Source organism: Rhinolophus sinicus, linkage group LG07, assembly GCF_036562045.2.
Source record: "Rhinolophus sinicus isolate RSC01 linkage group LG07, ASM3656204v1, whole genome shotgun sequence".
NCBI lineage: Eukaryota > Metazoa > Chordata > Mammalia > Chiroptera > Rhinolophidae > Rhinolophus > Rhinolophus sinicus.
In genome coordinates, this window is record NC_133757.1 from 12,029,353 (window position 1) to 12,053,754 (window position 24,402).

The window sequence follows — 24,402 nt, forward strand, 5'->3', positions numbered from 1 at the left end:
CTGCGGCGTCCCTGCGCGCGAGTGTCTGAGGGGGCTGGTAGTGTGCTGCGGTCCAGAGGGAGCAGGAGCAGGCCGAGGTTCCCCTGGCAAAAAAATCTGGTCTTGGAACCCGCTATCCTTCGCACAGCTCCCAGTAGCCATTGACATCTCTAACGGGCATCTGAACCCTAGGGGGCTCTGCTCGGAAATCGTCCTGGCCATAGTAGGTCCTCTGAACTCTCGAAGATTACCGCATTTTTCTTCCTAGCGCAGAGAAGTGAGCCCGGAAAGGGAAGGAGGGGGCGGGGACACCCCCTAAAATACATAAATAAACCAACAAATTGGCTCCTTGCTGCAGCTGGGCACAGTCGGTTGAGTCCAGGTTGGTGGCATTTGGAGAGAGTTTTCTCATTCTGTCGGTTTGGGAACCCATCGCCGTTCCCCCATCCCCTTCTTCCAGGCTCCCCTCAACTTTGGGTCCCACAGGGGTTCGTGCGCCGGGCTGCACCTGCCCAGGCGCTCCGGGGCTGCGAGCCAGTGCGCTCACCCAGGGCGGTGGCACTGGAGTCTAGGGCGTTGGGCTAGTGTGTGCGCGGAGCGAACATCGGGGAGGGAGCCGAGGACTCGCGGAGGGTAGGGGTGCACCAGCCTGGTTTAGGTTCCAGCCGGGAACTCGCTTTCCCTCTGCTCTGCTGCCTCAGAAAGAAGGCGAGCCAGGGAGGAGGGGATACGGCGATGGGGGGCAGCGATTGGTGGTTTGGGTGGGGAGGGCCGGCGGCTGAGCCAGCGAGCTGGCGCGAGGAGGGGGCGGCGAACTTCCCAGGAGAAGGGGCTCTTTCCGCGCCAGAGCTGGCGAGAGAGCCGAGGCAGCCGAGTGCTCAGACTCCAGGCAGCGGCGGCTTCGCTCACAGCGCTCGGAAAGTAACATTACTTATTTATTTATTTACTTGCATTCAGCCTTTTGGGTTGGACCCAGTAGACACCCCTTTGGACTTTGGGAGCCTGCGTCTGACCTCTCTAGCCCCACTCTGTCGGTACGGGCAGCTCCCCGGAATACACGCACACACACCCTCCGCGCCCCCTCCCCACGCCCAGACACGGGTTGGGGTGGGACCTCACCCGGGCTCTGGAAAGTCCTCCAAGGCGGGAGCAGGAGAGGGCAGAGGGGTGGGGGGCGGTTCCAGCGCTCTCAGCTCTCATTTCAAAGCACGCTCTCCCTTTCAGGTTGGGTCGGACCCGAACCCCTAAAAGCTGAACGGCCTCCCGCCCTCACTCCAGCCACCAGCCAGGAGCTGAGTCGCCCGCGGCGGTAGCAACAGACGGACCCGGGAGTTTCCTCTCGCGCTGGATGGAGCTGAACTTTGGGCGGCCAGAGCAGTGCGGCTGTCCGGGGATCGCTGCATGCTGAGCTCCCTCAGCGAGACCCAGCAGCGGCCAGGGATTTTGGGGGGGCGGGCGGGGAACAGCTGCGCGCCGGCACCATGTTTCTGGCGTCTCTGTACTTCGCGCTGCCGCTTCTGGGTGAGTCGAGGCTGCCGCTAGCTTTCTTAACCGCTGAGTCTTTCCAAGGAGTCCACGGTAGCCCACTCAAAATTAAGGAGCGGGAGCGGCGGGTGTGAGAGGGCGAAGTTTCGTTTTGGGGAAGGGGATCATCAATCTTCAACACCCCGAGCTGGGGAAACGGGATGGCGCGCACTTGCCCGCAGCTTTTCGTGCTTGGTTTTTATTTTCTGTGGTTTTTAACGACTTAGCCTGGCAGGGAATGAAGGGGTCCAAGCCCTCCAGCGCAGGACCCAGCACTCGGTGCGAGGCCAGGGGAGCTCGTGGAGACGCGGCGGGCAGGTGGGGTGAGGGCGAGCATTGGGCCTGGAGACAAACTTCGAAGGGAAAACTTTTCGCCAAATAGCAATCCCGGTGCTTCCCGCCGTGCGGGCAGCGGACCAGGGCTCGCCCGCCCAGCACCCAACCCGCCGCTGCTCTCCTCTTCGGAAGGCCCCGGGACTTCAATCGGGCCCAGCGGAGCGAGCCGCTAGGGTCAGGGGTTCCGGCAGGTGGGCCCCGGGACAGAGGGGCCGGCATGTGCGGTGGGCAGAGCTAGCTTTCTGGCAAACCGCGAAAAGCCCGCAAAGCCTCGGGGCCCGATGGGGTGAGGGGGAGACCAAAGCAGCTGGAGGTCCGGGGGCGGGAAAATGGACTCCGGGTATAGAGGGGCGGGACCGCTCCGCTCACAGAGCGTCCCAGAAGCCTGGTCAAACACGCGCCCACCCCTGGGGTTGGGGCATCGGGCAGCTGGCTGCCCAGCCGCCCTCATGCGCCCTCTCCTCCACCCGCAGACGTGCTCCTGTCTGCGGAGGTGAGCGGAGGGGACCGCCTGGACTGTGTGAAAGCCAGCGATCAGTGCCTGAAGGAGCAGAGCTGCAGCACCAAGTACCGCACGCTGAGGCAGTGCGTGGCGGGCAAGGAGACCAACTTCAGCCTGACATCCGGCCTGGAGGCCAAGGACGAGTGCCGCAGCGCGATGGAGGCCCTCAAACAGAAGTCGCTGTACAACTGCCGCTGCAAGCGGGGCATGAAGAAGGAGAAGAACTGTCTGCGTATCTATTGGAGCATGTACCAGAGCCTGCAGGGTACGCGCCGACTGTCCTGCTCGCCCCGCCCAGCCCCCCCCCCCCCCACCAAAGGCAGGCGGGCCCCTCAGTCCCGGGTCTGGCTGACCTCATTCTCCGCTCACTTCTCCCCAGCTGCAGAATGAGGACCTTTCATTGGTCCCCAGGGACAGTGGCAGCTGGTGTTTGCTGCCTTTCCAGCAGCATCGTTGGGGCCTGCTTGTTGGAAAACCCGTGAGGGGGTGAGGGGGACACCCCTGGGACCCTGTTGACTTCTTTCAAACGTGGTCAGACCATCTAGTAGGAACCCATTAAAGGATGGGTTGCATGCGAGGAACCGGCAACTCTTCTCTAAGGAGAGTTGGCTTCACAGAATAGCAATACAAAGACTTGCACTGCATCTTGTCTGGAGTTTCCCCCTTTATTCGTGCCTTCTGTCTATTCTGACTTAAGGTAAAGAATTGCGCAAAAATGGTCCAGTAGAATCTATTCTGTCTTAACCCCCTCAAACCTGATCAAAGGCAGATGTAGGAAAAATCATTTGTCATCTTAGATTAGCTGAGTTTTGAACCAGCTGGTGTGGTTCAACGTTGGTTAACACAGAAGTGGCTCAGAGAGGGAAAGTTCCACTTGTCACAGCCCTCATTCCAATGACAGTATTTTGGTCCTCGTGTGACAGAGGTGGCTTGTCTTTGTAAGTCAAACACAAACATCCAATATGTTCATTCTTCACTGAGACTCACACCAAAAATTTGTAATCTATAGATTTGACTTCTCAGCTGCCACTTCCTCCAGAACCTATTAATAAAAACCTATTTCAAAGACTGTTAACAGCTATCCAGTGTACCTGCTTTCTCACCACAGCTCTGTTTCAGGAGCAAGGAAATGGGGCCCTCTTTTGAGTCACCTTTCTTTCATTGGTTCCTGGAGGCAAGCTGGGCTTGTGATGTCACTGGTTTCTTCCTCTCTGCTTTCATTCTTTTGCAAAAGTGGGAGAGTTTTCTGGCAAGATCAGGCTGGGTTGCTTTCCAGTGTTTTCATGGCACTCTGGGGAGAGCAAGGACAACGAAGGCAGAGGCAAGGAAAATAAATAACTATAGCCAAATTGATGCATTTGAAATCTTTGAAAGTTTCAGCATCTTTTTGTTACACAATCATAACATAATTAGAATTCAGATTCAGTAAGGAAAACTGCCTGAAACATGTCTGTTTTCCAGATCTGAGCCCAATCTTTCTGTTGTTTTTAGGAAATGATCTGCTGGAAGATTCCCCATATGAACCAGTTAATAGCAGATTGTCTGATATATTCCGGGTGGTCCCCTTCATACCAGGTAAGCAGATTTATACTTCCACTCTGGTACTCTTGCCTGCTTGAAATCTGTTGGCTTTCATTCTCTTTGGCTCTCAAATAGTGTGTAAGTAGATAGCTGAATGGTACAGTGTTTCTGGGAAATTAGAAATAGGATGATAATGAAGAGGCAGAATGCCTAGAGATGATTGTATGACTTGAAAGTAATTCTAAATGAAGTAATGTGGTGTGGTGGTTTGGAAGAAGTTGGAGGGAGTGACTTGGTTGATTTTTTTTTTCATATTAAAATATGATTGGCCAACTCCTGCAACGGGAGTGCCAATTCTGTCTGTAGGTGGCAATCGAATTCCCTTCTTGCTGTATAACATACACAATGCCTCCCTGAAATGGGATCTGTTTAAATGATGACACATACTACTATATGAGACGTCTGAAGATAATCTTAGATTGTTGAAGAATTTTGGATTTACTCACTTGTGTGCCTTTGATTTAAAAGATTAAGCTCTACCATTTGTTAACCGTTCTTTTGTTTCTAATTTTTCCTGAGCAAGTGTATGCGTGTGTAACAGAATGTCTTACTGCCCCGATGGCCCTTTAAAAAGCAGTCTTGCTTCCTATGGTTTGTTTTGTCTCTCTTTGCAATTCTACGTTTGGTTTGGAAGTGAATTTAGTTTAAGAATTAAATTTTTCAAAACATCTGTGTTCAGACAGCCACATAAATAATGAGCAAGGCAATAATCTCTCTGAATGACACACAGATTCCTGACTGATGTGGTCTTTATTTGTTTACAGTGAAGACATTTTCTCAAGTATATATAGCCATCACAAACGATATGTTTCTCGGTGGTTAAACATGGTGGTTAATGTGGAATTTGATTTTATGAGATGATGGTTTGTTACTGGTGAGAGCGTGCTGGTGTTCTAAATGTTTGATGTTTTCCTACAGAAAGCCGTAGAACCAAGGGAGTGTGTAAATATTGACATTATGCATGTGTGTATTCTACATACATTTGTTCATTCACAAACATCCATTGAGTACCTACTATGTTTTAGCCATTGGGATTTTGGCAGGGAGCCAAACAGATGTTGTCTCTGCCCTTATGAATTGTCGAGGCAGCCAGCCACTGATATTTATCAGGCCCTTATTACATGCCAGACACTGTGTTAAAAGCTTGACATCACTAACTTATGTAATCATCACCAAGTACTTCTTAGGTATTCTTACTTCCATTTTAGAGATGAGTTGGTTGAGGCAATGGGAAGTTGGGAAGCCAGCCTAAGAATCTCAACACTCCTAAATGGTGGAACCAGAATTCAAACCCAGATTTGTTTGATTTCAAGATTGTGTAACATCTACCCCTTGCTACTTAGGGCGTGGGCCTCAGAACAGCGGTATAGGGTCACCTGGGAGGTGATCAGTAGTGTGGGGTCTCAAGCTGTATCCCAAACTTACTGAGTCAGAATTTGCATTTTAAGAAGATCCCTGGGCTAGGTGCCTCATATGCTTGCTCAAGAAGCTTGAGAAGCACTCCTCTATCTTATTCTGTCCTTTAGTTCAGAGGAAAAGTGTGTGTGTGTGTGTGTGTGTGTGTGTGTGTGTGTGTGTGTGCGTGTGTTTTGTGATACATTATAAGGGTACAAGTTTAGTGTCAGTCATTCAAACAGTATCCTGAAGAATGTCGAAAATTTCCACTCTAAATCCCTACTAATGCTATCTGTCCCCTTGGCCCAGCCAGGACAGTGGTCCAGGCAGTGGAAGAGAGATATGTGACTACAGACAAGTGTATGTGACCATCTGGGCTGTCACGGAAGCAGGTCTGTAGGAACTAGGATGGGATGTGGCAAATGGAGTACTAGAAGTGAACTTGGCCTTCCTGGTACTTTTGAAGGCCAGTGCCTCTTGCATGCTGCCTGCCCCATGTAAGCACTCCTCAGTCTTTGTACTATTGCCTGGGAGGAGATGAACTTCTCCGTTGACAGTGGGAATGAGGAAGTGGGCAAGGAAGAAGGGCCATTTGAGTTTTTAATTTCTGAACTGCTATGAGCTATGGGACTTGAACAGACTCATTTTCTCTCTCTGGGTCTCTCTTTTCTTGGTATAATGAAGCCAGTGGAGGAAATAATCTTCAGTCTTAACATCCATGATTCTGAGGGAAGATTGAGGTCACCTCCAGAATGCCTCCACGTGCTCTTGCATCACCTTTTCAATCCTTGCATTCATTCTACACTCCGAGTGGCTGGGTCATTCTCAGATACCACTGGTTTGTCTAAATTTCTTTGATGAGTATTGGAAATTCTCCTGCATGGACCAAATTTCACTCATTCATTTTTTGGATCCCACGCTCAGCCAGTTGTCTTTTCATAGCAAATGTGATCCTGAGTTTGTGAGACCTGTCGTGTGAGAACCCAGAAGTCATAATGAATTAATCAGAACCAGAAAGGCCTTGTCTAGAGCTACATTTTATATCTCAAGGGCATTGAATTTAGGTTCCAGCACTAATGAGCTTTGACCTCTGACAGCGACTCTGGGCCTTAAGTGAGTATAGGAAAGCCAAATGGAGCCCTGAGAGGTTTTAAGTTATTGAATAATGCACATTACACAGTTTGGCATTTGTAGGATGAAGAAGGACAGAGGCTCAGGATGATAAATGCTGCTTTCCATGGTTTGACTCTGAGTTTCTAGAACATCGCTTCTGTCTTGAAAATCTCTCTGAAGAAGAAACCAGGACAACATAGCCTCTGCCTTTTACAGATATGGTAGCAATTAGAGTTTCCATATTTGGATTTCTCTGCCCAATGTGAAGAGAATGTTTATCCACATATGTTAAGTGTGAGCTGAATCCTCTCACCGAACAAGACATGTTTGACATTATGTGTTTCCATTTTCTTTGGACTCTTCAAACCCATAGCCATCTTTGCCATTGTTTACTTGATCACCAGTTAAAAGGCCATATTGAGGTATTCTCAGTGGCCTGGCAGGAACAATGAAGGGAACAAAAGCAAGGTAGGATCTAAAAACTGTCATTAATTCTGAAGCTTGAGCTGCAGAAGGGAAATGAAGCCACTCAGTTAGCTGAGAACTGAGGTTGGAGGTTGGGGGGACCACTCCTGTGGAAACATGATAGCAGGAACGTTTGACCTCTAAGGCACTTTTTAAATTAAATTTATGGGGGTGACATTGGTTAATAAAATTATACAGGTTTCAAGTGTACAATTCTATAATGCATCATCCACATTTTGCATTGCGTGTTCACCACCCAGAGTCAGTTCTCCTTCTATCACCATATATTTAACCCCCTTGACCCACTCCTACCTCCCCGGTTACCCTCTGGTGACTACTAAACTGTCGTCTGTGCTCTTTGAGTTTTTGTTTGTCTTGTTTGTTTGTTGCTTTCAGTTTTATATTCCCCATATGAGTGAAATCATGTGGTTCTTGACTTTTTCATTCTGACTTAGTTTAGCATGATAATCTCAGGATCCATCTATGTTGTTACAAATGGCACTATTTCATCTTTTCTTATGGCCGAGTAAGAGTCCATTGTGTGTATATGCCACATCTTCTTTATCCAATCATCTATTGAAGAGCACTGTGGTTGTTTCCAAGTCTTGTCTACTGTGACTAATGCTGCGATGAATGTAGGGGTACATATATCTTTACGGATACATGTTTTCAGATTTTTTGGGGTAGATACCCAGGAAAGGGATTGCTGGATCATATGGTAATTTTAAGGGCTCTAAAATGTGCCTTTACTGTGGGTTGATGCCAGTGTGGTTTTTAGGGGTCTCGATCTCGACCATGAAGAATCAGGCTATAAGCAGGAGTGCACAAAGGAGAAAGTGAGCCAGTGTAGGAAGGTGTTGGAGGAGAGGAGAGAACACAGGAAAATACCTTGGGAGCCAAGAGGGCAGAGTGATGTGTGTGCTCTGAGGCCCTCAGGACAAAGCCACAACCTGGTGTTTCCCTTCTGTGTCTCTCACAGCCATGACTCTCTACTCTTTAACCTCCATTCTGCCTCCTGTTTTCTTCCTCACAAAAGTTCAAGAAGCAGCAAGAAGTAAATCATGATTTAAAAGGAAGATGAACTTGTTGGCGATGCTTTTGGACTCTCTGGAGGGGGATAACAAAGCAGAGAGAGATTTTGAAAGTACAGTAGGTGCCAAGAAAAGCCTAAGGATGGAGGATCAGAGGGAGGATATAAGCACCTTTATGGCAGCAAGAGGAAAAGAGGGCTCCAGGGTTTAAAAGTATTGATTGAGAGGTTGGATTCTGTAAAGAAGAGTCAAGAGATGCCAGACCTTCCTTGGATATAATCAAAATCGGTGGTATTGCGAACAAGAATCAAGTGGATAACTCATGGGGAAAGAGGGATGTGAGGATTTGAACAGCCTAAATCTGATTTGGTGAAAGACAAAGTTCCAGGTCTCTGGTTGTGCCATCATTCTCTTCCAAGTCCCAGGAGTGGCTTAGACCTTCCCAGGAAGGCTGAAGATCTTGGGATTTGTTCCCAAGTAACTGGAATTAATTTGTTCCAGGATGAGATGCTCCTAGACTCTCTCTTGAGTCTGGACCTTTTTTTTTCTGACTGATGTTATGAATAATTAGCCATATTTAGCATTTATGTTATAATGTACCATCATATTTATGTCACTATTAAAAAAACTTTCTTAAAAATTTTACACGTTGAAGAAGAGCCTCATCTGGTGACTCATCAAATCACGATGAGAGAAAAGGATTTGTAAATACCAACTACTGGGGGTGTATAGTGGTCCTTTCCTTTCTACTCAGCTCTCTAAAACAGCTCTTAATTATGTTGTCCCAATATTTGAGAACCCCATTAGTTTCTTGTTATCTATTCTGGCATATGCTAAATAAACTCCTTAGCAAGCCAGCTTGGCCCCGCCCTCCTCTTCCAAGCACTGTCAACTTCCTCTCCACTCAAGCTCACTGAGTAATCCATTCCCCAGGTATGTCATGCGCATTCCCTTTCTTGTGCCTTTGCACATGGCTTTGCCTCTGTTTTGGAAGTCTCCATCAGTTCTTCAAGACTAGATCAAATTTCATTTCTGATGGCCATGCTGCAATTCCCCCTGACAGGTACTTCCACTAAGGACTTCTTCATGCTCTGTTTTGCTCTTGCCTTTATGATAACTGTTAATCACTGCATATCAAGATGACTTATTTATGTGTCTGCCTGTCTCACTGGAAAGTTGGGGACTCGCTTGTTATGCTGCGTGTCTGCTCAGCACTGTGCATCTTTCCTACCCCTGAGCAGGCATCCCTTGAACCATGAGTGGTTGAACATCAGAGAAGAAGGGCCTTAGAGATCTAGTGTGACCCTCTGCTTTTACAGAATTGAAGCTCAGAGAGGGGAAGAAATGTAGCCTGGGCTATACTGCTTGAGGATAACCTCCAAGAACTTTGCCAGGACAAGGCAGTGCCCTAGGAGAGGCCAGTGTTGGCCTCCTTCTGTTCTGCATGTTCTCTGGACAAACTTCATACATTACTGGGACCTCATCTACCACTTACACCCATAACTCAGAGTCTTCCCTCCCATTCCACCCTCTCCTGATATAAGTATTTCCAGCTGAGTCTTGGATGGCTCTGTCTAAATGTATCTCAGTTACTTCAAATTCAGCACATCCAAAATGGACTTCATCATCTGTTCCCTTTCTCCTTACACCCTTCTCTTCCTGAGTCTCTGTCTTACACAATGGCATTACCTGCCTAAGTTACAAGCTTTGGGGTCATCTCCACCCCTTCCGCCATCCTCATTCCTTCAGGTGGACCCATCACCAGGTCCTGCTGAAATTACCTGCTGTCTTTTGAATTGCTGTCTTTTCCATTCCCTTCCTACCTCTCACTTGAACTTTGCACTGGCCTTCTTAATCACCTCCCTGAGTCTAGTTTCTCCCGACCCCACCTGGCCTCCTCATTGCCAGGTCTTATCTTAGCACATTGGTGACTTATAGAAATGATCTAGCTTCAGTCTTCCTCCATAGATTCCTCTATTAGTTGATCTTCTGTCTTGCCCCAGGCACCCTGTGTCCAAACCCAACAGTGTTGACGCAACAGCTCTTGTTCCAACAGTGCTTCAGGCAGCTTCCCGTCTCCATGTCTTTGTGCACCGTGGTGCTGGAGAAAGAACACATGCTCTGGAGTTCCACTGACCGGGGTGCATGTTAGCTCTGCCACTCACTTTGTTTTGGGCAAGTCATTTGCACTTACTGTGCCTCAAACTCCTTGATTGTAAAATTAAATGATGATAATGCCTGCCTTATAGGTGCTTGTGATTTAGAGGTGCTATGTGTAAGACGCGTAGCATGATGTCTGAAACATACTTGGTCCTTGATAAATCTCAGTCATTTTTAATGCTATACCAAGGCCATGTTAGCTATTGACTTGTTCTTGACTCCAAGACTGGGACTCTTTTCAGTAGACTGTATCTCCTGATCGTGGGCAATGATTCTATGTCTCGGAAAGGAGAGCAACCCTGAGCCTTTGGGAAGGCAGCTCATAAACTACCTTGGACAAGAAATTAAAAAACACACACACAAGTCTGTGCTCTATCTAAATGGCCCTAGAGAAAAGTCCTGTCTCTTAATAACCCAGCTTGCGTCTTAACTCCCCTTTGGGGGAAGGTCTTCCTTATTCCTGCTCTGAATCCTCTGGTTCTTCCCTTTGGGGTCCTATCCTTATGTTTTTTGGTCAGAGGTGAGTTTGCTGCATCCGGTGACCACCTGGGTGGGAGCTCTTTCTGTGCTTAAGGATTCTTGTGATCAGCCTTCCCTTCTCAGCTTGACTGATTCCCATTCTTCTAACCTCTCCCCATAAATCTTCTTTCCAGCGCCCCTCAGAGTGCGAGGAATTACTGTTCCCTGAGCAGGGCATGCCTTAAACCTGGGAGATGCTTCCGTCTCCACAGGCTGTGCTAAGTACACTTACATTTCACTTTCATAGGCCACTACTTTCGGTTTTTATTCTTTCTCTCTCCCGCCCCTCAGCAATCCATTTTTAGTGTAGAACAATAAGGTGTTACAAACAAGTGAAAAAAAGGAAAACGAATCTAAATTACCCACAGTCCCGGCTCCCAAAGATAACCACTGTTAATCTGTTGATGTGAGCATTTTCAGATTTTGTCCTATACATCTGAATGTGTGTGTGTGTGTGTGTGTGTGTGTGTGTGTGTGTGTGTGTATTTATTTATTTTTAAAGCAAAAGTGGAGTAAGTAATACATATACTTTCTTATTACCTACCTGGTGACCTGAAGAATCTGTGTCTTCCTGTGTCACTGACCATTTCCTAAAGACAAATGTTATTATTAAGATTATTATATTATTAAGATTAACTCTCAACCTCAAGAAGTTTTATGAATCAAGCAGCAGGTCATCCCAGTATCTGGATGCTTATGGCAAAGGCCTAAGCGTTCTAGTGAAGGCTGTGGAGGTAGACAGTCAAATATTTTGCATAGAGTGAATATAGGGCCCAAGAACAGAAGAGGGGAGATAAAACATCAGTGAGTGACAAGTAATTGCATGAACTGAAGATTGTTACAAGGTGCAAAATTATTTATAGCCAATATGTCTGTCTTCCTTCCTTCTCTTTAGTCCTTTGAAGTATTTCTTTCTGTCATCTCTTAATTTTCTGCTGGTGAAGTTTATTCTTTCCAAAGGATGTCTTTCCCTGGACCCCTTGGGGATATAGTACCAAATTCTCAAGAGAAAGTATCAAATCAGGATTGTTTGGTCCAAAGAGCACTGGTCCAGGAGTCAGGAGACCTATGTTAGGCTTCCAGCTTTAGCCATCACTAGCTGGGTGACCTTGGGCAAATGTCTACCCTTCCTGAGAGTCATCCTTTTATAAAATGAAGCCAGTGGACTAGAATGGTCTTTGACATATTTCCCGCTTTCTCTGAGGGCCTGTGTATTGAATCTTGCATTGTTCTGGACTCACTCTTTTTCTTTTTAGCATTTTCTTCACAACAAAAAACTTGTGATCTTGGCATATGTATTTTTCATATTAATAACATTTATAAAGCATGATTTATTAAATATATACCTTACTTTGAACCAGAAATTATTTATAGCATCTCATTTGAATACATGGAAGAAGATGAAACAAAATAAGAAATAAGGAAGTAGAGAACATAGGGACAAGGGGAAAATAAGAGGAGGAAGGAGAAAATGAAGCCAGGGGTGAGTTCAGTGGACAGAAATGCATGTCATAAGATTTTATTTAAACCACCAATTAAATGTTTGGAAGTGCCATGTTTATTTTACACAGGGATAAATAAGATCACTGGATTGTAGATATGGTAGGACTTTTGGAGGTCATTCTACTCTGGTCCCCTTATTTTACTGATAAGAAAACTGAGAGTGCCATAAATTTCTAGGACAGTAGCACATAAATTGTCTAGGACAGTGATGACAAGTAAAATTAGGTGTGTGTTTGTTTTTAAACTGATATTCAAAACTCTCCGTATCCTGGCATTTTCCCACCTTTTAAAAATTGTTCTTCACCTATTCAGGTCTGTGCCCCCAATAGAATGCCACACGTTGTTTTTATGCAGTTAGGGTGAGAAACACAGCCTTCGCTTTAGTTAGGAGGGTTGTTGTCCATTGTTTTGGAATTGTTTGTAAGGGTTAATTAATAGGTCTCTGCTTGGCAACAGAAACCAGTGGCTGGAATGTTAATTTTCATATCTTTTGGCCACCTTCAGAGTTACCTACAAGGGAAACTGAGAAATTGTTTGTTGCTTTAAGCCCTCCCAGCCGTCAGATTAAAAAAAAAAAAATGAATCCTTCATCTGGAATTTTTTGTTAAAGAAGCTAACCGCTTCCGGTAATTTAGAGACTCAACTAGCTGGGTCAGTGATGAAAACGAATGGGTGATTTGCATAAGGGGCTAATTTATTATGTCCCCTGGGCATTTCTTTCATCTCTCTTTCCATTCTAATTAATGTTCTAAGAGGGTCTATCACCATATCAGAAATTAGGGGTGAAAGCAGCCATTGTTAACCTTTATTCTTATGATTTTTTATCTCCTGTGATCTTCTAACCATTTTATTTTCATATCCAGGGACTTACACAGATGGGGCTGGGAGTGTGTGGAGAGGAGAGTTTAGGGGTGTGCTGTTTTATGATCTTGATTCAAAGAGTAGATTGTTGTAAAAATAAAAAGTATTCAGGATCGCTCTCCAACCATAGAGGGAGTTGCAAAACCTACAGAAGAATACAACTGTGGTTCAGAATTCTTTCTGCTCTCTGAAACTCCTATATAAACACATACACACACTCAGATACAGATACATTTGTGTATCTGCCTGCTCACGTGTACGTATATTTGGAGTGTGTGTGTGTGATTGTGGATGTCTATATTATTAAAGATTTTGCCTCAAAAAGCTCTTCCTTGTCACGTGTTTCAATTGGTTCTGGCTATGACAAAGGCAGCTGTGTGAGAGAGTGTGACACAGCTGACGAAAGGCAAAAGAACAAGCAATTTCTTCGAAAATCAATTGCAATTTACTCCTACTAAATTGGCCCAAGGTCCGCCCAGTCTAAGCATTAGCATATGACAGACTTTTAATCATTTGGTCCAATGGCCTATTTTTGGTCAAACCACAGTTTCCTCTGGGACTGCCTGTCAGTCCCAGAGCTGTGTAATCTTCAAACCTGCAGTCTCTTTAAAGGGGAGGTAAGTGTGGGGAGAGAAAAACCCCTGGGGAGCCCTTGCTGAATGCTCTGCACTGCACAGCCTGCTAAAAACTAGGCATTATCTCTGATTTCTGAGGAGGAAGCCTGGACTCAGAGAGGTTAAGTAACTTTCTCAGAGCCACACAGCTGGTAAGTGGAAGAGTTCAGATTCACATCTTGTTCCTGCATCTCCAAAGCCTGTGCTAACAGGCTAACAGCAAAGCCTCCTGTTCTATGATGAAATTTTAAGCACAGACCTGGCTCCTTTATTAAAGAGGAGATATCTAGTCCCTTCTCTCCCTCCGTAATTCTTAGTTTATTCTCCTCTGTCTTCTGCCTTAAAACACTGTTTGACAAAGGATCTTTAAAGTTGAAATATAAGCTAGTGTCTATTATTTTAATACTTATCCCTGCATTCTGATGCGTTCTTAGTCGACAACTGAAATCCAGAACACGCCTGCTACTGAAACCATTCCTGCGGAACTGCAGAAATATTAACCAAAGAAGCAATTTCTGGATTGCATCTTTTTTCATTTCAGTGTGAGACGAAGACTTCTAAAGCAGAGCAGAATGCCTAGGGCTATTTTTTTTGTCACGTTGTCATATAAATAGCATTACACAGTAGTAAGAAAGGAATGCATAGTTTCTTTCCACTTTAAGGTGACCTAATATGCTATTCATTTGTCTTCTGCCATGCTGGCACTACTTTCCTCACATCCCTCTGAATGGTCTAAGAAGCACCATGCCGACTGTTACTTCTGTTGCCCTTTGCACATTACCGTTTTGTGTACAGTTAATAATGTATGAAAATAAGTATTGATTGCATTCTTTGTAAGAATAGGCCAGCAGGTTTCTTAAAGCCCATGTTTATGAAATGTTTCATTGATCCCTATAATATGAATTTCAAATAAACTCTTCTTCAAGAAGATCCCAGCTGATCAGGGAATTCTGGAGAGACTACGATGGAACCAGTATATTCTTGTGTGTTTAGGAATGGCAAGTGGTATTATATTTGAATGGGAAAAGGAATGACCAGACTGAAACTCTGAACATATTCCTGATTGAAATGAATACCCTCCCTATGAGACCTTAAGAGAAATAAAAGCAATAATTACAACAGCTGTGAGAAGCAAGGAGCTAGGTTTTTTATACGTAATAACTTGTGTCAACCTTCTTTAGTAGTCGGAATTCTTAGCCCCACTTGATTAATAAGGAAACTGAGGTACAAGTAAGAACCTAAGAATTGGTAGAGCCACATTCTTATCCAGGAAATCTGACTCTAGCACTCAGGCTGTAGCACCATTCACGTGTACATAACAGGAGAGAGAGTCGGTGAAAGTCAAGTGCACAAACTGCATGGAGGATTATTAAGCATTTGTGCTGAGTGATACATATATATATGTGTATGAAATATACACGTATATATCATATATTACATTTAATGTATATCATACATATATTTATTTATTTTAGAATGAAAGAAGAATTTCTCTTCTATGACCTCTGTCAGCTTTCAACATTTTTCAGTGTGATGGAATAACATTTCTGCCAAATTGTTCATCAGATACTTATTGAGGACTAACTATTATCTCAGTGTGAAGTCTAGGTGACTCAGAGGTAAATAGGACCCTGACATTGCCTTCTAAGAATTCTCTTTTTTTGTTTAGGGCGAGGTATAAACAAAACGAATTGTGATGCAAAGTGGTTGTGAATGAGTAGACGTCCTTACAAGGCTCAGCTGTTACTCCAATCAGGAAATAACTGATGAGATGCAGTGTAGGTCAGAGAAGGCTTGCTGAAGGTGACCTTGCGTGGGGTTTTGAGGAATGGATAGGAGTTTGGGAAGTAGAGCTGGGGGGAGGGCATTCCAGGCAGAGGCAACAGCAAGGGCAAAGGCTCTGAGTGTCCAAGGTGCTAGTAGTAATAATAAGCCACTTGCTATGGCTGGAGCGCTAGGTGTGAGCAGTGGTAAGAGAAGAGCTGGGCAGGGTGGCAAGTTTGCCACACTCAGGGGCTTGGCTTTTGTTTCAGCAGAACGGGGGGAGGATGCTGGCTAATTTACCTCAGCATTGCAGGGATTTTTAGGTTGAATCATATGAAATTGCCATTTTTGTATGTCAACAGGGTAGACGAGCAGAAATTTCATACGGTTCATAACATTTCGTGTCGTAAAAGCGTACAGAGGGCCCCTGGATGATTCTGGACTAGAGAAGGACACAGGCCTGTTGTGGATGAGGAACTCATCATCATAGGAAATACCTTCTGGGGAAGTAAAAGTGTGGCCTGGAGCACCGTGCTATCGACCTCAGCTCCTGGTGGCCTTAGAGCAAGTGTAGGTCAAGTTCAAGTTCCTCTGTCCCAGACTTACCTTCTCCTTGGGGGGAAAGATGCACAAGGTCCCAGGATGCAAAGACCAAGTGCACACAGGCCCCCATTTAGGTAGGCAGAGGAGCAGGAGTCAGTGAAGCTGCCTGGGCGTCCCAGGGTGGTCCTGGGAAGGTGGGTGGGCACGTACAGAGCAGGTGGCAGCAGAGCAGAGAGGTGCCAGCAGGAATGAGTGCAGGAAGCAGAGTGGTGTGGAGCCAAGGCGTGAAGGTCTTAATGCCACTGGTAGGAGAAAGGCATTTTGGCTTGTGGTAGGAGAAGTGGTGTCACTGAAAATTGTTCAGTGGGGCCCCTTTGACACTGAGTGACCTGGCTGGTGAAAGGAGGCTGCCCTGGTGGGCAGTGGGATTGTGGACAGTCTTGGCTCCCCGGCTGCCTTGCTGCAGGGCCACAGTCCCAACCCCAAGGCTGCCCTCTCTCCTGGACTCAGGATGGGCTTCTGCTTTTTGACTTGGGGACAGTGGCTCAGGCCTGGGAACTTGGATCCCCAGGCCAATGTTATCTTCCTGGCTGGGGGGGCGGGGGAGATGGCCCTGTCAACCTCTCTCTGGGCCTTTGGCACCCTAAGGGGTAGCACCTGTTGGGTGGGAGGACTCGATGTAGAGTTTTGTGTCTTCATGTACTTTCTATGTGCTATTCAGTTTTTCTAGCTCCCCAGTCCTGTGTCTCACTTGGCAGTTTTCTGCGCCAAATTCCCAATTTGCTTCAGAACATTTCACAAGAGAGTGTCTGAATAAAAACTCAAAGATTCTAAACGTAGGAGTTGTCTTAATTGAAAGAGATGCCCACTAACCCTGGGGAACGCCCAGTGAGGGAAGGGAGGGTTGTTGGGGCTGCAGCCCATAATTACCAAGCTCACAGAGCTGTTTCCTAAGAAGTTACCGAACCATCTCTGTGTGTCCTTTGTTGAGTTCAGGGTGTGTTTATGACACTGTTTTAATGACCTAGTGGGGGTGGAGGTAGGGAGAGGAGACGCTGCTCTTCTGGGCTGCAGCTGCTCTCTGGTAGGCACTGCAGCACACTCCTACATCAAGAGCCACTAAGCAGACCATCTGCATTCATTCCAGAGACTGGGGTGGGGCTGGGGAGGGGCAAGGGGTGAAGTCCTGATGAGCCTAGAAAATTAGGAAACACAGGATCGCCATGGTAAAGAGCAAAGTCTTGGGGTTAAACACACCCAGGTTTGAGTTCCGCTTTCCAGCACTTACTAGCTGTGCCGCCATGGATGCGTAGTTACTCCCTTCTAGGTCCTCTGTCTGTAAAGGGGGATAATGGTAGTATCCAATGCGTAAGGATACCGGAGGTAACACTTAGAGCACTCGCAAGTGCTCCTAAATGGTAGGCGAGTGACTGCCAGTCTCTTCCTTTTATATACGCCCTAACTCCTTCCTCCTCTCCCAATTTATTAGCATGAAATAGGAGAAGTAGATTATTTGAATGGATATAGAAAGGAGAGAGAGAGAGAGAGAACAATAGCCATTCGGGAAATGACAATCACCAATTTAATTCAGTGTAAAACATCAATTATCTTCTCTAAGAATAACAGTAGTCACATTCTTGACAACATACTCTGTGCCTGGCACTGTGCTAGTTGCTGGGGGAGAATGATGGAGAACCAGAAAGAAAATGCGGAGCAGACTGGAGTGCCACTGGGGAGAGGGGAGGAATAGAGACTAAGAGAACTTGGATGCCAGAAAGAAAGCAAGTTCTGAAAGGAGGTGGCAGAGATTGGGTTTTGGGGTGTGGGGATGGATTCCCACTGAGCCTAGTCACATTGGTTGGAAAGGAAAGGGTATTCACCCAGCCCAGAGAATTAATATTGGATATGCCAGCCCTGTGTTGAGCAGCTGTGAGCATAGTGAAAACCTAGTGTTTTTTTCTGATTATTCTCAAGAATGTTAAAAAAAATGTAATGTTTGCAAACAAAGTAGAAACAGTCGAAGTATTGTCTTCTATTAGCAGTATAAGGTTCACTGACTATGGGTATTTTTTCATTCTTGCCTTCCAAATTGTAATTTTAAAAGATGAGGCATTTCATATTCAAGAGTTTCCTTTGTCTGCAATAAATTATTCATTTCTACCCAGTTTCAGAAACAATGAACATAATACTTAATGCATCACAATTAAGCGGGTGTAGCTTCGTATAAAATTATGTTCTGTGCATTTTGGTGGCAAACAGAGCAGTGTATCCTACATCTCGTCGACAATTGTTCCTCATAAGCGAAACATAAAAAAGTAGAGACTCAGAAATGTGTTTTCTTTCCTCTCCTGTTGGGGGAGGAGTAACTTTAGACCCAAGCAGCCTTGTTTTTGACATTCCACAGCTGTTGGTGGCTATGTCACTGCAGAGAAAGTGAAGTTACTTCTATATTGTGCCTGGGGTCAGGTGGGGGTCAGAATTCTTGAGCATTAGTCATTCATCCCCATCCCCTGTGTCTGGGTTTGAGATTCTTCTAGAAGCCTCTCTTAGGGGGGCTGCGTCTAGAGATGACTTCTTTTTGGGTGTGGTGGCACCTGCTTCTTGAATGCTGGCAGGGTGGTCATATGTACCTTTTCCAAAGAGCTGGCACGTGGAAATGCCCTTCTTGTGACAACATTCCTCCTTAGGAAAATAGGCATTGCCAGCAAGGGTCGAGATTTCCATGGAAAAGCCTCTTCAGGCTTGAAGGTTTCACTGTGACGGTCCCCAGGAGCTCAAGTCCCAGCCCTGAGGTAAGAGTCAAAGCTAGCTGCGATTGACAGAGGGCGCTGTGAAAACATTAATTGTGGAATGCCTGCTGGGTGCCCAGCAGTAAGATAGGAGATACTTTCATAGGTTATTTCATTTCATTCTCACAAAAGCCCTGAGTGTTCCCCCAGAGTTGGGGTGGGGGGAATTATTCACATCTTACATAAAAGGACACCAAAGCTCAGTGAAGTTGAATGACTAGCCTAAGGCCACACAGCTAGTTGCTGGACTCCAGCCAAGTTAGTCGGGCTCCGGGTGGTGAAGCCCCCTTGCATGCTATTCTGCTTGTTGCCGTTTTGATTGTTAGGTCAAGAGCAAAAGCAACCAAATGCAAGATGGACTCTCTCCTACCTCTGGTGTGAGCACTATTTTGTATTTGAACAGAAGCAGTGAAATCTTCCTAACCTTAGGAAGGCTTAGGAAGAAGGCCCTGCACTTGGTCAGAGGTTTCTTGGATGCTTCCCTGCCCTTCACCCTGATTTAGTTCGCTGCTTGCCTGCCTCTGGCCGTCTGGACCGACTGTAGCTCTCTAAGGAGGTGGAAGTGGTCGTGGTCTCTGCTTCCATCCATGTGCCAAGGCCACACCTCAACAAATTCTGCTGAGTCCTTGCTCTGACCAGTATTTCCTGTGTGGGGTTCAGAGTCTCTGCACTCTCAAATCGAGGAGCCCTCTTTTGGGCTGCATCTATCCATCCAGCTGCCTGCTGGATAGTTCCACCAAGATGTCTTGGCCACAACTCAGACATGCTCCTTATTGAGCTCACCTTCTCTCTTAAACCTATGGAATGAGAAAGAGGCATGTTAGAATCTTGGGGAGGTATTTTTAAATGTTGTGGGGCAGGAGTAGTGCTGTTGTGGAAAGAATGTGGATTTGGAATCAGACATGGGTTTGCATCCAGATTTCATCGTTTCATAATTTCCGCAAGTTATTTAACTGCGTTAAGCCTCATTCCCTGATTTGTCAAATGTGGGCATTATCTACGCTGCATGGCCATTGTGAGCAATGGATCTGAGTTGTGAGACAACGTGTTTATAACTGTATAACCTACTGTGTAGGGACCTCAAAATGATAGAAGTTCTTATTAAAAATCAAGAACTCAGAGAAGGTCCAAGATGGTGGATTAGGTAAATGCTATGCCTGCCGCCTCCCAGGATCACACCAAACTTACAGATAAATTATGGAACAATAAACCTCAAGAATCATCTGAAGACTAGCTGAACAGAACCCCTATAACTGAGGGCATAAAGAGGCCACATCGAGACTATTCAAATAGTCTCAAAAAAAGTAAAAGTTCATCTCACCCTAATGTGGTAACACCCTTTTCAAAGAAACAGTTGAATAATTTAGATTTAAAAAATGACAAAGTGTTGACCAGGAAGGGCTCTTTATAGAGTAATGTCAGCTAATAAATGTAAAAAGAATGGTAGAATTATTAAATTACCAATTTGCAGTCCCCGCCATTGTTTCGGGCATGGTTGATCAGTGTATTCAAAACCATGAGATTAAAAAATTCTTGCAGGAAAAGATATTCCCACAGATCCACGGTACTATTTGTAAATTGCATAGGGAAACATCAGACTTATAAAATGAGGAAACCTAAAGGTCATTCTTTACAAAAGTGATCCAACTTCGCATCACTAATATCGTGACAAGCTAACGTGTGTGACTCCTAATGTGATGCTCACCAACAAAAAGTGTCTCCAATAAAAAAAGTAGTGTTGTTAAAAAAAATAATCAAAGCTTTAGAGCTATTGTTCTGTTTATAGAAAATAAAGTAGATAGAGTTACATATTTCCTGACACTACTAGAAATCAGACAAATCTAGACTACGGGCCAGTCTGTAACGCCTTGGTTTCTTCAAAAGGCAATGCCATTAAGGAAAAAAAAGAAGGATGCATTTTATATTAAAAGTGATTAAGAGAAAAGTTAAATATATATATAATGTTGGAAACTACCTTCTGTTCAGTTTTGCTGTGAATCTAAAACTGTTCTAAAAAATAAAATGTATTAATTAAAAAATGTAAAAAACCCCACAAAAACAACACAAACTCACTCATTGGTCTCAAGACCACTGCACTGAGGGAGGGCGTGTGTGGTGATCCCCAGGCTCGTCCATCTAACTTTCTTTCAGACTTGGTGGCTGCTTCTACAGACCTCTTGCTGCATTTGTAATTGCCACCTTGAGATGCATGACCCCTGGTCATCCTGTATGCCTGTAAAACAGGGCGGCCACACCACGTGGCATGAGCCCGCTGTGTGCCACCCTTGTTATAATCTGCAGTCCTGCTTTACAGTTACTTAATTTTCCCAAACATTCCTGCGGCCTGGCAGAGCTGATGCTGTAGCACCCTGAGTGTAGGGTCAGACGTGGACTGGCTCCCCCATCTTCTTACCTTTAACGAGGAGGAAGTGCAGGGCACACAGACAGACTTTCCAGAAAGGACTGTCCTGCAGATTCTGGAGACTGAGGGAAAGAGAGTGCTTATGGGTTCACATGCAGGGCGAGTATTCTGAGTTGAATGTAGAGCTTTCCTATTAAAAGCAGGATTAAACTGTTTTTTAAATAAGCACTCTGACGTGAGCCAGAAATGCCCAGCAAATATTTACCTTAGATGTAAAACACTTGCTAAGTTCAATGTTGTTTAGGAATCCTAAAATAGAAAAATTTATACTCAGGGTTTTATATTTGGTAATTGTGGGAAAAAAAGAAAGGTCTATTGTTGTTTTCCATTTCTTCTGAGGTGCCTTTTATAACATGGAATGGCAACAAAGCAGTGGCCTCCATGACCAGCCCCTTCCCCCCTCTCTCAGTCAGCTGTCATCTGTGTCCCACTCTCAGACACATACCTCTCCCCATCTGAGTGACTCTGGCTTTTTTGCTCTGTAAGCCCTGACCCTGGGCCTGGCCCCACCTTACAAATCTCCATAGGCCAAGTGTGGGAGGCTGGTGTTGGAAGACCTACCTCCTCACCAGCTTCTGGGAATAAAGGAATTCTATTGAAGAAGGTATTTAAACTGCTAGAGGGCTAGCTCTGGGGACTTGAGAAATTCCTTGTACGTGTTACACACCTGGGTTTGCGTCTCCGAACGTCTCATTAAATAAGGTACTTTCTTTTGCTAGACCTTTCTGTTTCTTGGGCTGAAGCAGAACACAGGGCCACACCAGTGGTTCTAACCTATTGACATCATGCACTTTGTGTCCTATTGTCCTCTGGGGAAGGTGTGTGATATTGTGCTAGCTCTCCCACCCCCACCCCAGATGTGTTGTCTCAGTTGAAAATGGTGCTACAAGTAGATGATTTGCCCAGGAACTCTACAGTTCCTACCTGCTGTGTGCTTTCCGATGCTGTGTCAAGGATCTTTGGGCCACTTCTTCCTTCAGTTAGTTCATCGGTAAATACTATCAAGCCAATGTTTTGTGGGCTGGACACTGTGTGAGGTCCCAGGGACATGGACATGGACAGGACAGATGTGGCCCTGAATTCATGAAGCTTACAGTCCAGTGGGGAAGACATAATGAGTGGTTTTTGATGGACATAAGTACTCTGAAGAAGGGAGAGGGAAATCCCCTTACGCAGGGAGGTCAGGAGGAAATTTCCGAGGAGGTGACTGTGTCCTGAGACCTAAATGATAAGGAAGAACTGGCCATTCTGAGCACCAGCGGAAGTGCGCTGTTAGTGCAGCACGAAGGTCCCCAGGTGGGCAAAAGCCTGATGCACTCTCCACAAACAGGGTGGCCCGCTGGCTGGAACGTGTACCTTTTCTTGAGAGATGATCTCCTGCTGCCCTGGCTGGGGGTGGGGGGTAGGCAGCGATGAAAGGAAGGCCACCAGCAGGGGTCAGGAGGGAGCTGTGGCTGGGGGTTGTGGGAGCACTAGAAGGCTTCAGTGCGATGGCACCTGCTTTAGGGGGGCTCATGTATCTTACAAAAAAGGCATCCATGGCTGCCTCTCACCCCTCCAGAATTCTGAGAGGTCAGCAGTACAGCTGCCTAATCAGAGACTTCGTGTTTGAGTGTGACGGAAGTGACAAACTTTGCCCTGTTGCAATTCTGATGTATGCTTTGAAAATGTATTTCTTAAATGATAGTTCTCTTTTAGGGCTAGGTGCATGTTTTCTATTGACTTGTCTCTTTTCAGACGAGATTGGGCACGTTCAGGGTGGTATGGCCATAGACAACTTGTCTCTTTTTAAAAAGACAACGCAAAGGCAACTAATGATAGGACATTGGAGTTGAAAAAGTCTTTTATGATCTCTCAGTCCAGGCCCTTGGTGGATGGATGGATGGATGACAGAATTAAAGACTAGAATGATTAAAGGACTTGCTAGGAGACACACTCATCCTAGAGCTGTTTCCTCTCTCCTCCTGACACACGCAGTATGTCCAAGTAAGAAGGCCTGGAGGATGAGCAGAACTGGACTTCCCTTGGAAGAACAATTCTTAAATAATCAGGTCCCCACCCACTTCCCTGGCCTCATCTTGTCCCATTCTCGCCTGGAAGGATCATGAACTCTTAAGCCACTCTGCCTTTTTTCCTGCCCCTGAAGCACATCAAGCTTGTTCTGTCTCAGAGCTTTTCTCTTGCTTCCCCATTATCTGGAATGTTCTTCTCCATCATCTAGAAAGCCACATTGTAGGCACTTAGCAAATCTTTGTTGATTGAATAAATGCATGTGCAGTGATGTGAGCCAGGTAGGTGAAAACAAATACGTAACAAATTATTACTTATTTGGTGTCCAGCACTTAGGTGAGATAGGAGAGAAGAATACAAAACCATGCTGTTAGAGAGCTTACGATCTTGTTGGAGAGGTGCTGTCAGGATTCTTTGTCTTAGGAATGACAGAAAACTCACTTCTAACAGGCTTAGGTGATAAAGAGAATGTGTTACTTTTTGGAATTTGTAAGCTATCCAGAGGTAGGGCAGGTTCCGGCCCTGTCACCAAGAGCATGACTTCTTGATCCCCAGCTCTTGGATCTGTCCTTTGTGTCACCTCTAGGGTCAAGAGAGTGACATCTTCCAGCAGCTCCATACTCCTCCCTCATGGCCCAAAAAGGGCCTCAACATTTGCAGACATCACAGCCTTGCATACACCATCCCTGGCTATGTATTTGGCGGTATAATAGTGAATAAGGTCAGATTGGCGTTGCCTTCATGGAGCTTAGAATCTTTCAAGGGAGAGAGACACAAATCTATCGTAAGTGCTTTCTAGGAGAGACAGATGGTTCTCTATGAGAGCCTGTAATGGGAGTCAGACTCGGTCAGGTGGGAAGATCCTTCCAGGCAGAGAAGGGAGAAGCCATGTGGTGGGAGGGAACAGGCAAAGAAGAAGGTCAGTGTGAGATGAGACAGGGGAAGTCATCTTGGGCTGCTTAGGACTCAGCTGGGGAAGATCAAGCCTGCACACTCAGCCTGTGTGCTTAAACATTGGAATGTACCGTGGTAGGAACTGTGGGGCCTGCATGGTTTTCTCAGCCCATTGTCGTCATTGTCACATTTGAGGACCAACTACACCCATCTGGGAAAATGAGGCCACTGGAGCACAACTGCTAGCATACTAGGGGTTTAATTCACTTGATTTTCAATGAGAACCCGATTCTCTTTGGCCTGCCCCTTAAACCTCCCAGCTGCAGTTTCCTCAACTGCAAACTGAGGGTGATATTCATACCTGCCATACTTTATAGACTTGTTGGCAGGCTTGCAT

General features: G+C 45.7%; 1 protein-coding gene across 2 annotated transcripts in view; it reads left to right on the plus strand.

Moving 5' to 3' along the window:
* The first annotated feature begins 822 nt into the window (after positions 1 to 822).
* Positions 823 to 24,402, plus strand: part of GFRA1 (GDNF family receptor alpha 1) — a 194,473-nt gene continuing 170,893 nt past the window's right edge. For both annotated transcript variants that reach the window (XM_019725238.2, XM_074338994.1), the window contains exons 1-4: positions 823 to 1,013; positions 1,204 to 1,500; positions 2,313 to 2,606; positions 3,833 to 3,916. In XM_019725238.2, the coding sequence (XP_019580797.2) occupies positions 1,461 to 1,500; positions 2,313 to 2,606; positions 3,833 to 3,916 (418 nt within the window). In that variant the 5' untranslated portion in view covers positions 823 to 1,013; positions 1,204 to 1,460. The remainder of the gene's footprint in view (positions 1,014 to 1,203; positions 1,501 to 2,312; positions 2,607 to 3,832; positions 3,917 to 24,402) is intronic.